We start from the raw sequence: 10,993 nt of genomic DNA, 5'->3' as shown, positions 1-10,993 counted from the left end.
TGTCCCACGGCGTCCAAAGGGTCTCCACCATATTCTAGCTTCATCCTCTTTCTCCTTCCCTACGTGCGCGCAGCTGTGTGCCTCTTCCGGTTCTTTGTGACGTCACTTCCTTTCTCACTGCTGTTTCCTCAGCATGTTCCTGTCACACAGCCATTGACTCCGTGTGCGTCTCACTGCAGTTCCCTCACCCAGCCTTCAACTTTTCTCCCCCTCCTCTGTGTTCTTCTCACTGCCATTCAGTTGCGCAGCCTTCTCCTTTCGTCACTCCCCCCAGAGTTTCTTGACAAGCCTTCCTTTCTCCGTTACAGAATTTATTTCTGCCCCCCCCCCCACAGGCTTTCTGTCGGCACCCTTTCTGTCCCAGCAGCTTTCTGTGCAAGCTGTTCTGAAGCCCTCCCCCCCAGCATTTCTCTCTCTCCATGCAGCCTTCTCTCCCTGCCTCTCTGCTCTGTGTGTGACGTCCTGTTCCTGACTTCCGGTGCTGTGTGGAGGAACAGTGTCGGGAACGTGCACGCAGTGGCGAACTGATCAACACATCGCCGGTTTCCAAGGTAATGGAGAAATTGTATTTTGATTTTTAAAAAAAAAAAAAAAAAAACGCTAGGTATTTTATAGGGCATTATTAGGGCATGTCCATTATTTTTATCATATATAATGTATTTTTTAAATAAAATTTTTTGATGTTACTGGTCCTTTAAGCATTCTCAGTTTGCTCCTCTCCTCCCTGCTGTAATCGGAGTCTAGAGCTACGAGCGAGCAGGGAGGGACTTTGGCAGGAAGTGATGTCACAACAAGCCAATATGGCAGCTGCTATCCTAAACAGATAAGAGCTTCTAGAGCTGTTTAGTGAGGTTTAGTCAGGTATGGTACAGCATTCGGCAGAGCTTGCACTATTGTGGCTAATCTATTGGCAATAAACAGCTTTGGTAGCTTTCTTTCTCCTTTAACTCGAGACCTGTTGACCAGAAGAGCAGTGCAATTACAGTGCAATTTTCTTAAACAGAAGTAGTTACAGAGAGAAACCATGATTGCATTTCCTTTAATCCTAATAACCTGCGTACTTACACAGTGCTATGCAGTTTAACACGTACAGCAATTACAGTTTTTCTTGATTAGCCTGAGTTTAGAAATTGGATCTTTCCCACTGTTCATTATCCATTATTTGACTTTGCTGCTGTAAACATAAGAATTCTTCAATCTAATGTAAGAATGCTTTACTTAAAGATTCTGTCGATTGAGATCATTTGGGGAAAAATAACATATTTCTCAGTCACTAAAAAACAATGCATAAAATAAAATAAAAAAAAGACACTTGTACAACACTACATAACTTTACTCTATACTCCACAATTTAAAAGGCACAAACAAAAACTTGTACCCCATGATACATTCTATTTTTCATGATCTTCTTATTTAAACCCACAGCTGAACACTTCTTTTAATAGAACATGACTTTTAGGTATGAAATAAGACATGGGAGGAGATGGGTGTATGTGGTGGAAGATTTAGTCCTTAACTCATAAAAATACAACTTTTTTGGGCCATTTGTATAGGCTTTTCACCTATTCTTTCATTCATTCATTCATTCATTCAACAACCCTTTTAACCAGGGACATGTATAAAATATCCAACAGAGAGTTACATAGGTTTCAAAGCAGCCACGCAGAATTTTCTAAAAGTGTTCTTATTAAAATCGCTTGTTGGTAACACTATTTCCATCTCCGAATTACTGTTCAGAGTCTCAGATTACTAAAGACAGAGGAGCCAAAACAGATTACCTCACGCAGCCATGGACAAGTTAAAACATTGAAGACATAAGACATTTGTCTAAATAACCAATACCTGAAAACACATGACTAAAAATAATAATAAAACGTGTGTAAATACAAGGCAGGTTTGTCAGTAACAGTGAAAAGATGAATACAACTATATACAAACATTTGTGTGGCATACACAGACCAGTGCTTTTGTGTAGCACCAGCAATTCAATCAAGCGGTGTTGAACTCTCCTTGAAGAAAAGCAAGCATTTTAAGGTCCATCCAAGCATTATTAGCTGACCACAAGAAATCTCTGATAAAGCTGGAGCTTGTAGTAAGTGACCAAGTGAAAAAAGAAACAAACGATACAAACGCAGCATCCACAGAAAACTTGCCCTCTGCTGGTGCAGGAATAAACTTTAATATACACAATAGAAGGGAGTAGTGCTGGTTTTGGATTCACATTTTGTCCTTCTGTTTCACTTTTGAGAGCCTACGAGACGCCCCACTCTTATTGAGCAATTTTAGCACACGATCCTTGTGGTCCAGTACTTTAAGCATGCAGTCCCGAGACTCTGTTATTTGGTCCATGACCAGCTTGCACCGCTGCATATTACCCTGTAGGATAATGAAAAAAGACTCCTGAAACAATGTAGTAGAAGCCAGCTGATTAATATAACTGGATGTAATACATATGCTAAATGTTATTGGCCCAGCTGTTTCTGATGCACCTTACTCAAAATAATGAAAGGTAAATATGAAGAGGTACAGTTAGTGCCACCTACTGTCAACTTTGCCATGCATGGTAGCCAACAGTATTTCCAGTAGGGATGCACCGAATACACTATTTGGATTCAGCCGAACCCCCAAATCCTTTGAAAGATTCGGTCAAATACCAAACCCGAACCACATGCAAATCAGTGACGGGGAGGGAAAAATAGAGGAGCGCTCTTCCACAAAATTTTTACTTGTTTTGTGACGAAAAGTCACATGATTTTAAGGATTCGGTTCGGCCAGGCACAAGGATTCGCCGAATCCTGCTGAAAATGGCTGAATACCGAACCGAATCCTGGATTCGGTGCATCCCTAATTTCCAGATATGACTAAAGAAGCACAAATGTAAATTTTTCTTGTGACAAATGCAGCCTCTTAAGAAGGAACCTTGAACGTGCCAATTTGGCACCAGTGATCTTCCTACTAAACCCCATAGATACTTTCCACCTCAAAGGCAAGGCAACCTCAACTAGTTTGATTTTGACTAAATACCAGTAAATATGCATACTGAAGCATCCCAAGACATTATATGATGAACAATAAATGTAGGGGTTTCTTGATTGCTATGCCCTCAAATAATGCTCGGTGTTTCCCAGGAATGATCTTTCTGACCATCAACAAAAAAACCTAAACCTCATCTAACAGACCTAATCTATACATTCCCAATGTACTACAAAAGAACAATTAAAAGCTCACAATCAACTATTACCTGAATCAGTTCATTGATTCTGTGCAAGTCATCATCAGTGGCAGTCTTCTTCTTGGGAACGAGACCCTCCTGCAGCACTGTTAATCTTTCAAACACATCTTGCTCCAATTTAATCTGGTAAAAAAGTCAACAGAATAATCAAAATAATGACACATAAAACCATCCCTTAAAGGAAAACTATACCCCCCCAAACAATGTAGGTCTCTTTAAAAATATATTGCATAAAACAGCTCATATGTAAAACCCTGCTTAATGTAAATAAACCATTATTTTAATAATAATATACTTTTCTAGTAGTAAGTTCCATTGGGTAATCATAAATAGAAAATTTCCATTTCAAAAAATAAGGGCCGCCCCCTGGGAGTATACGATTCACTGTGCACACAAACTTTCCAACAAACCATACTTGTTAGGGCACATGAGCCAATTAACAGACCGAGTGCTGTCTTTTGCTTCCACACTTCTTCCTGTTACAGTTAGAGTTGTAGTATTTCTGGTCAGGTGATCTCTGAGACAGCACACAGACCATCACGAAATGGTGGCTCAAGGCAAGAGATGTAAAAGGGCAATATTTAAGTAAATATATAGACTAATTTAAGATTCTTTAATATGCCACTTAATATGGCATAATCTATTGCTTAAGTGTTAATTTTGGGGGGTATAGTTTTCCTTTAAATATCAAAATATTCGCATATCACACTTATTCTAGCATGTATTACAATGTAACTTAAAAGTGGCAAAGCATGCAGCTAACTAAGCCAGGGGGTGGGATATAGTGAAGTTTGCCACCCAGAGATGGATGTGCTGCTATTCTTCTGTTTCTTATGTGCAGACAAACATATTGTTACATTTCTATTTACGTTTCCTTCTCTTCTCCACATTAACTCACCAGCTGGAGAAGCTGAGCTGCACACAGATGGGTTTTCCAACCTTGAACTCTGCAGGTGATGCCTTTTTGGTTAGCTACTTCCTGCAATGTCAGTTTTTTTTCTTCTGCAATAAAGCATAGCAATAAACAGGCAATGTATGCATGAAGGCAAAACAATGAGAATTCGGAACACGAAGGCTGACATAAAATAATACTTTTTATGATTTCATTCTAAGGTAATCTGGCCCCTGAACACATGATTTGACCTGCTACATGGAAGACATTGGACAACATCATAAATATGTTTCTTGCTTTAATTCCATTTTCAGCCTCTCACACGTGAAGGGAATATTGTCATGGGATTGAAAGGTCAGTTTTACCAGCAGCATTTGACGCAGGCAGCAATTCAAAGGTGTTTTCAGTTGTTCTGTTGCATATGGGGGCAGGATTACACCAAGGTGAAAACATGTCCTGCGTGCCATTGCCCTAAATTTTACAGCCTCTTGTAGAAATCCATTTGGATGTGTGAGTTTAATGTAACTGGGTGCATGCTCAGCCAAAAATGTCATTAATAGAAAAGTAAAGTCATAGCTGCGACAGCAAAACCAAGTTAGCTCATAACCTATACAGTGAGATGCTATAAAATGATACCATCTTACATTTGTTTATGCTAAGCACTGTTCAAGTAGGAAATATTAGACTGAGGTTTAAGGGCAGAGACATACACTCAGAATCAGGGACTTTAATCGCCTGGCGACATCTCTTTTTAGGGGCGACTAATCTCTCCCAGAACTGCCTTCCCGTCTGCTAAAACCTAAATCGCTGGTGGGATGGCACTTGGAGCGGTTTGTTTTGGAAGTTTCCTCACGAGGAAACTTCGGGCGACTTCAGAAAACGAAGTGCTCCGAGTGCCATCCCGATTTACATTCTAGCTGGCGGGAAGGCAGTTCAGGGAAATAAGTCGCCCGAAGAAGATGAGATTTGAGTGTGTGTCTCTGCCCTTAAGATGATAAAAAGAATTGCAACAATAGGCAGGGACTAGTGTGTAAACAAACTGCCAGTATTTGAAATCAATTATTTTTTCAATACTTATTACCATTTCTGTGCTATTTACACACATTTTAGTAGCTTAGGAGTCATCCCTAGATCACCTTATATTGCACCCCCGTGAACATATAATGCCCGTTTTCTCGTATGACAGGTAGTACAAACAGAGAGTCATTCACATGTCTCTTACCTTTTACCCGCACATCACTGTATCGCTGAAAATGATGGTATGCAGCTTTCCATGGGTTGCGATAATGGCGCAGAAGCGTAATAGGAGGCCTTGGCCTTACTGGCACATACCGCACACCTTCCTCATCTGCAAAGAGATTACAGTTTAAACCCTACAATTTCTTGTTTTTAGCTCCTATTGAAACATCTTTATTATAGTATTTTGATTCCAATATGAATGATTTCTGTTATCTTCAGAGACTAAAGAGTATACTGGTCTAATAGCACATATATAACCTTATAATTTATAGCCATATGGGTTCAGAACAGGCTGGCTGCATGTATGCATATCAGTGCAAGATTTTGGAGCGTGGTTTTAGGGACATGTTTGGTAAACACTCACCATAGCTAAGATAGTTATACGTTTAATCTGAGACACCTCTACATAAAAGTGCAGCACAAAAACGCAACATCCACTATCATTTGTGCAGCTGCAGGCAAATCAGTTGTGGATCTTTGCGTGCAGGCTGGTAACGGTCTTAAAGGGAACTATCGCGAAAATGAAAATTTAACATAAGCTTCATCATACTGAAATAGTTCTAAATACAATTAAATATTCTGTACCGCTTCTGAAATAATCAAGTTCATATTCACTATTCCTCTCGCAGCATCTGTTTCTCTTCATTCCGTCTTCTCGCAGCAGTTGGGTGTCAGATTTCCATTGACAGTTAGATCCAATATATCTTATAGAGGGGGCTGCTTTTGCCTAGAAGATGTATTAGAGCTCGATCTATTAAAATCACCAGACATCCTGTTTCTCTACATGCAGGATTTGTGCAAAAGGCAGTTATTTTGTTAGATTTTGTTTGTACTGCAATCAGTTATTTGCGTGAGCTCTAATCCATCTGCTAGGAAAGGAAGCCCCCCCCCCATAAGATATACTGGATCTAATCGGACACCCAACTGCTGCATGAAGAGAAATAGATGTCGAGAGAGTGATAGTAAACATAAATTTGATTATTCCAGAAATTATGCAGATATTTATTTACAAATTTCAGTATGATAAAGCTTATATTAAATATTCGTTTTCGCAATAGTTACCCTTTAAAATTTGTTACTGAGGTTCCACAAAGACATTTAATTTCAATATCTTATAACATTTTTGAAGGCAGAATAAAAAATTGTTCTTGGCTTTACAGTTACAGATGTAAATAATGTGCAATACTTCATATTGAGATATTTTAAATTTAGATTTGCAGTAAAATGTTAAATTATAATGAATACCTATATACTCTTTGGGAGGAGATTTTCTCTTCTCAGGCCGAGATGTTAAAGGTTTTACAGCATGGCATCGCTCTTCATCTGTGCTGTTAGTCTCCATCATATCTCCCTCTTCTGTGGATATAACATGCTGCTGTTTACGTGGTTTCTTGCGAGGTGAGGCCCCTGGAAGTAGTTCCCCAACAGGAATAGAGATGTTATTGGCAAGCACAGTTAGTGGGGAAGATATTGAATTTGGGGGTAGTAGTGGCACTGCTGAGCAAGCACAGAAAAGAAAAGAACATTATACCAAAAACATTTTGATGCAAAATAAACTGATTAAACCCGTAAACACAAAAAAATAGAGGTGTGTGTGTGTGTGTTACAAATGAACAGTGGACATGTCCTTAAAGGAGAACTAAGCCTCCCTCCTAAAGACAAGAGTTCCATCCACCAGCCCCCATTGCCCCCCTCCATGCATAGCCAACTACCTCTGCATGCAGAGTAGCACAGCAAAGCTCACATGCTATCTATAGTGCTTTCTGGAGCATGTGCAGTAGTAGCGAACACCACACTGGCTCCGACTTTGTGTGCGCAAAAACCCTTAGTGGCAGATTTATCAAGAGTCGAATTGAGAATTCAAATTATTTTTTTTTTTATGGTCAAAACTGTCAAATTCGACTAGGGAGTTATTCAAATTTGAATTTCGAGATTTATCATACACTAGCCCGACTATTCACCACCTAAAACTTGCCGAATTGATGTTTAAGTCAATGGGAGGCGTCCAAGGATCAATTTGGAGTTGTTTGCAGCCTTCCTGACATTCAAGTTTTTTTTTTAAATTCGAATCAAATTCGATTCGAGTTTTCGGGTCGATTTAATTCACCCAAGTTTGAAAAATTTTATTCAAATAAGTTTTTAAAAACTCACATGAATTTTAAATTCGACCCTTGATAAATGCACCCGAGTGTTGGCAGTTCTTTACCAATTGTATCCAAATATGGCACCCGCGAGCTCCGCTACTAAGGAGGTCTGTGACAGTGATACTTTAAATAGTGGGCTATGTGGGGAGGGGGTTTAGTTCTCCTTTAAGCTCATTCCCTAGATGCACAGCAAGATATGGCCAATCATAGCTATATCCTCACACAGGGAAATATATACTGCAGTTACCAGGTTTGCCTAGCTGCTGGCTGACCTTCCACAAGACGGATTTGCTGGTGTCCCAAGTGCTTAGTACAGTCAGCTCTCTTGAGCAGATTTGGAAAGTATTCCAAATAAGACAGCAGATAAGTCCATTATGGAACTATAAAAAATTACCAAACTTGATAGCTCTCTACCTGAAACAGGTCTTGAAATGTCCATTGGCTCTGCCTCCTCTTTAACCTTGGCCTCAGGCATAACAGCTCCAGATGGTGCATTACTTAGAAGAGGTGGTGGTGCAGATAATGCAGGAATTGTGGCAGGAGTAATATGGATGCTGCTAGGCATGGATCCAGATGCAGGTTGAGAGGGAGGGCTTGGCACAGCTGCTGCAGGGTGATGAGAAGATGGTAGGGAAGCAGCTGCACTTGGCTGATCAGCTATTCCTGGATCCCCAGTCACTCCTGGTGCTACAGCCGCATGAAGATCTGCTTTGGGTTTGGTGCTGTATTGCAAGAAATCACACAATAACTACAGTTTAATTACAAAACTATGAAATAACCACAAAACCTCTTCTTAAAGGAACAGTTCAGTGTAAAAATAAAAACTGGGTAAATATATAGGGTGTGATAGTTAGCAACTTTCAGGGGGGCCACATGGGACATAACTGTTCAGTGAGTTTGCAATTGATCTTTAGCATGAAGCTCAGATTCAAAATCAACAGTTATGAACCATGTGCCGCCCCCTCAAGTCACTGATTGGTTACTGCCTGGTAACAAATCAGTGGAAACCAAGAGAGCTGCAAGCAGGAAGTAGTGTTCTGGCTATTATGTTAGACATCCAGTCACTTTTATACATTACATTTTTGGCTAACTGACTATAAAAGGAACATTTTTTTTATTTTGCACAGCCTAGCTATCTACACAGTTTTTATTTTTATACTGAACAATTCCTTTAACAACCACAGAAAACTTTTAGAAACCTGCACCAGACTATTAGTGGCAGCCTATCTACTTATGAGCATATTATTCCATCTCATGATCGAGGAACTGTGGGAAAAGGATTGGCTAAAAATAAACAAAAAAAAAAAACCCATTCACTTCTCCTTGGTTTTAAAAAATGTTTTTTCAATCCAATAAAAATCTGCTCCCGTTTTCATAAAACTTTCATGTCTGACTACAAACGTATAAAGAATATTCGTCTGCATTAGATCTACTAAAAGAAAGGTTGGGAACACCTCACTGTTATATTCCTTACCCAGCAGGCCGTGGAGAAGCAGATGTGCTCCGTAAGGCGCTGTCGTGGCGTGGGCTTACAGCATCTCCTGGGTGAGGGGGAATGAGGCTTTTTCTAACAGATAACCTTAAAGAAAAAACATACACTAAAATAATTATAAAGCACAAAATCACCTGAAGTACAAAATTTAAAGGTATTCACAGGAATATAATCTCTGTATTAAAATTAAAACACAAAAAGCATATTAACACAGCATTCAAAAAGAATAACATGCATAGTATCACACACAGAAGAGAAAATTAGAAACTAGTTTAGCAGTTCAACCTCAGTGTAACTCTGTGAAAAGGAGGCTCCAGGTCCAGCAACAAATCTTCGCTTCTGCAGTGACTAATCTCCCCGAAATGCCTTCCCGCCAGCAAGAATAGAAATCGCCGACGGGATGGCATACAAATCGCTTCGGATTTCCGAAGTTTCCCTGTGAGGCAAATTGGGAAATTCGAAGTGATTCGTATGCCATCCTGCCGGTGACTGATATTCTTGCTGGCAGGAAGACATTTCGGGGAGATTATTCGCCGCAGAAGCAAAGATTTGTCGCTGGGCAACTAACCTCCCTCTCTGCCAGCACCCTAAAAAGGTATTCACTTTCCAACACTTTTTTCATTTCAGTTGTTTGCACATAGAAATAAAGACTTTTTTTCAACTACCATCTATTTGTGACCGTTTTTCTAATACCGAAGTTTCAATTTTAATCTACTTTTTAAGTGGACCAAATACATGCAAATTTTAGCCTCCAATCGTATGAACGATCGGTTGGCCTCTCCTGATCTCCAAATAACCATTCAGATTAAATACAGTAGTAAAAGAACAAATCAGATGATGTTATGGCCATGACAGTACTAGTGACGGTCACCTGTTGATATCGTCAGATATCCTGTCTGAACAACTATGAAAAACTTGGGACAATCCACACACCATCCGAATATTGTACAAAACTATTTTCCGTGCCACTTTATCTTTGTGTTTATAATTAGTTCTGGGAGGGGGTCAAGACTCTGTAAACTGTTCTAAATTGATACATTTCTTATCTCTGGCCCTGTTGAGGATAGTCGCCGAGTTTCATTAAAATCTATTGTTGATACAATAGTTGCCAATGTTTCACAAATGCTGCTGAGAAATGTATCAACTAATGTAGCAAATTGTAACAGTTCAGAATCTGCGCCTGGATTACAGAGGGGCCAGACAAACACCAGTAAATTTAAAGGGGTTGTTCACCTGCCAACACTTTGCAGTTCAGTTGGTTTCAGATTGTTCACCAGAAAAAAAAAAGACTTTTGTGGCCGTTTTTATAATACTGAAGTGTAAAGTTTCATTTTTCACCTTCTAAAGCTGGGGGGGTTGCCTACTCATTAACAGTTTTAAATGGATACATTTATTATCTTTGTCCCTGCTGAGCAAAATCCGTCATTAAAAGCAGCTGAATTCCACAGATGCTGCGGAGATACTAGTTGTATCAACTAAATGTAGCAAATTGTATCAGTTTCAGATGTTCCTGTATCACTGAGCTGACAGACAAACACTAGAGACAGGGACATAAAACTTTAAAGGGGTTGTTCACCTTCAAACAACTAGTTGTTTTCAGATAGATCACCAGAAATAACGACTTTTTCCAATGACTTTCTATTTTCTATGTGTGACCCTTTTTCTAATATTGAAGTGTAAAGTGTAATTTTTCACCTTGTAAAGCAGTGAGAGGGGGGGTCGCCGACCCTGTAAACTGTTCTAAATGGATACACTTAGTTCATACATTTCTTATCTGTGTCCCTGCTGAGCAGACTCTCGGGATTTCATTACAGGCAGCTGTTAGACTTGATACAATAGTTGCTAATACTCCAGAGATGCTGAGAAATGTATCAACTAAATGTTTCAAAATTGTAACAGTTCAGAGTCTGCACCTGAATTACTGAGCTGCCAGACTGAAACACCAGAGACAGGGACATTCAACTTTAAACTTAGATTTTGAAAAAACAGTAAAA

The 10,993-nt window shown here is 39.5% G+C and overlaps 1 protein-coding gene across 10 annotated transcripts in view; it reads right to left on the bottom strand.

The window, feature by feature from the left end:
• Positions 1-1,023: 1,023 nt before the first annotated feature.
• sap130.S (Sin3A associated protein 130kDa S homeolog) overlaps positions 1,024-10,993 on the bottom strand; it is a 31,294-nt gene continuing 21,324 nt past the window's right edge. For 6 of the 10 annotated variants that reach the window (XM_018264461.2, XM_018264458.2, XM_018264462.2 and 3 more), the window contains 7 exons: positions 8,982-9,086; positions 7,922-8,229; positions 6,609-6,860; positions 5,347-5,472; positions 4,131-4,234; positions 3,242-3,355; positions 1,024-2,376 (listed from right to left, as the gene is read on the bottom strand). In XM_018264461.2, the coding sequence (XP_018119950.1) occupies positions 2,218-2,376; positions 3,242-3,355; positions 4,131-4,234; positions 5,347-5,472; positions 6,609-6,860; positions 7,922-8,229; positions 8,982-9,086 (1,168 nt within the window). In that variant the 3' untranslated portion in view covers positions 1,024-2,217. 10 annotated transcript variants of the gene reach the window in all.

The sequence above is a fragment of the Xenopus laevis genome, chromosome 5S (assembly GCF_017654675.1).
Source record: "Xenopus laevis strain J_2021 chromosome 5S, Xenopus_laevis_v10.1, whole genome shotgun sequence".
Classification (NCBI taxonomy): Eukaryota; Metazoa; Chordata; class Amphibia; order Anura; family Pipidae; genus Xenopus; species Xenopus laevis.
Note: the sequence above shows the minus strand (reverse complement) of the source record. Positions and strands in the feature narration are given on the sequence as shown.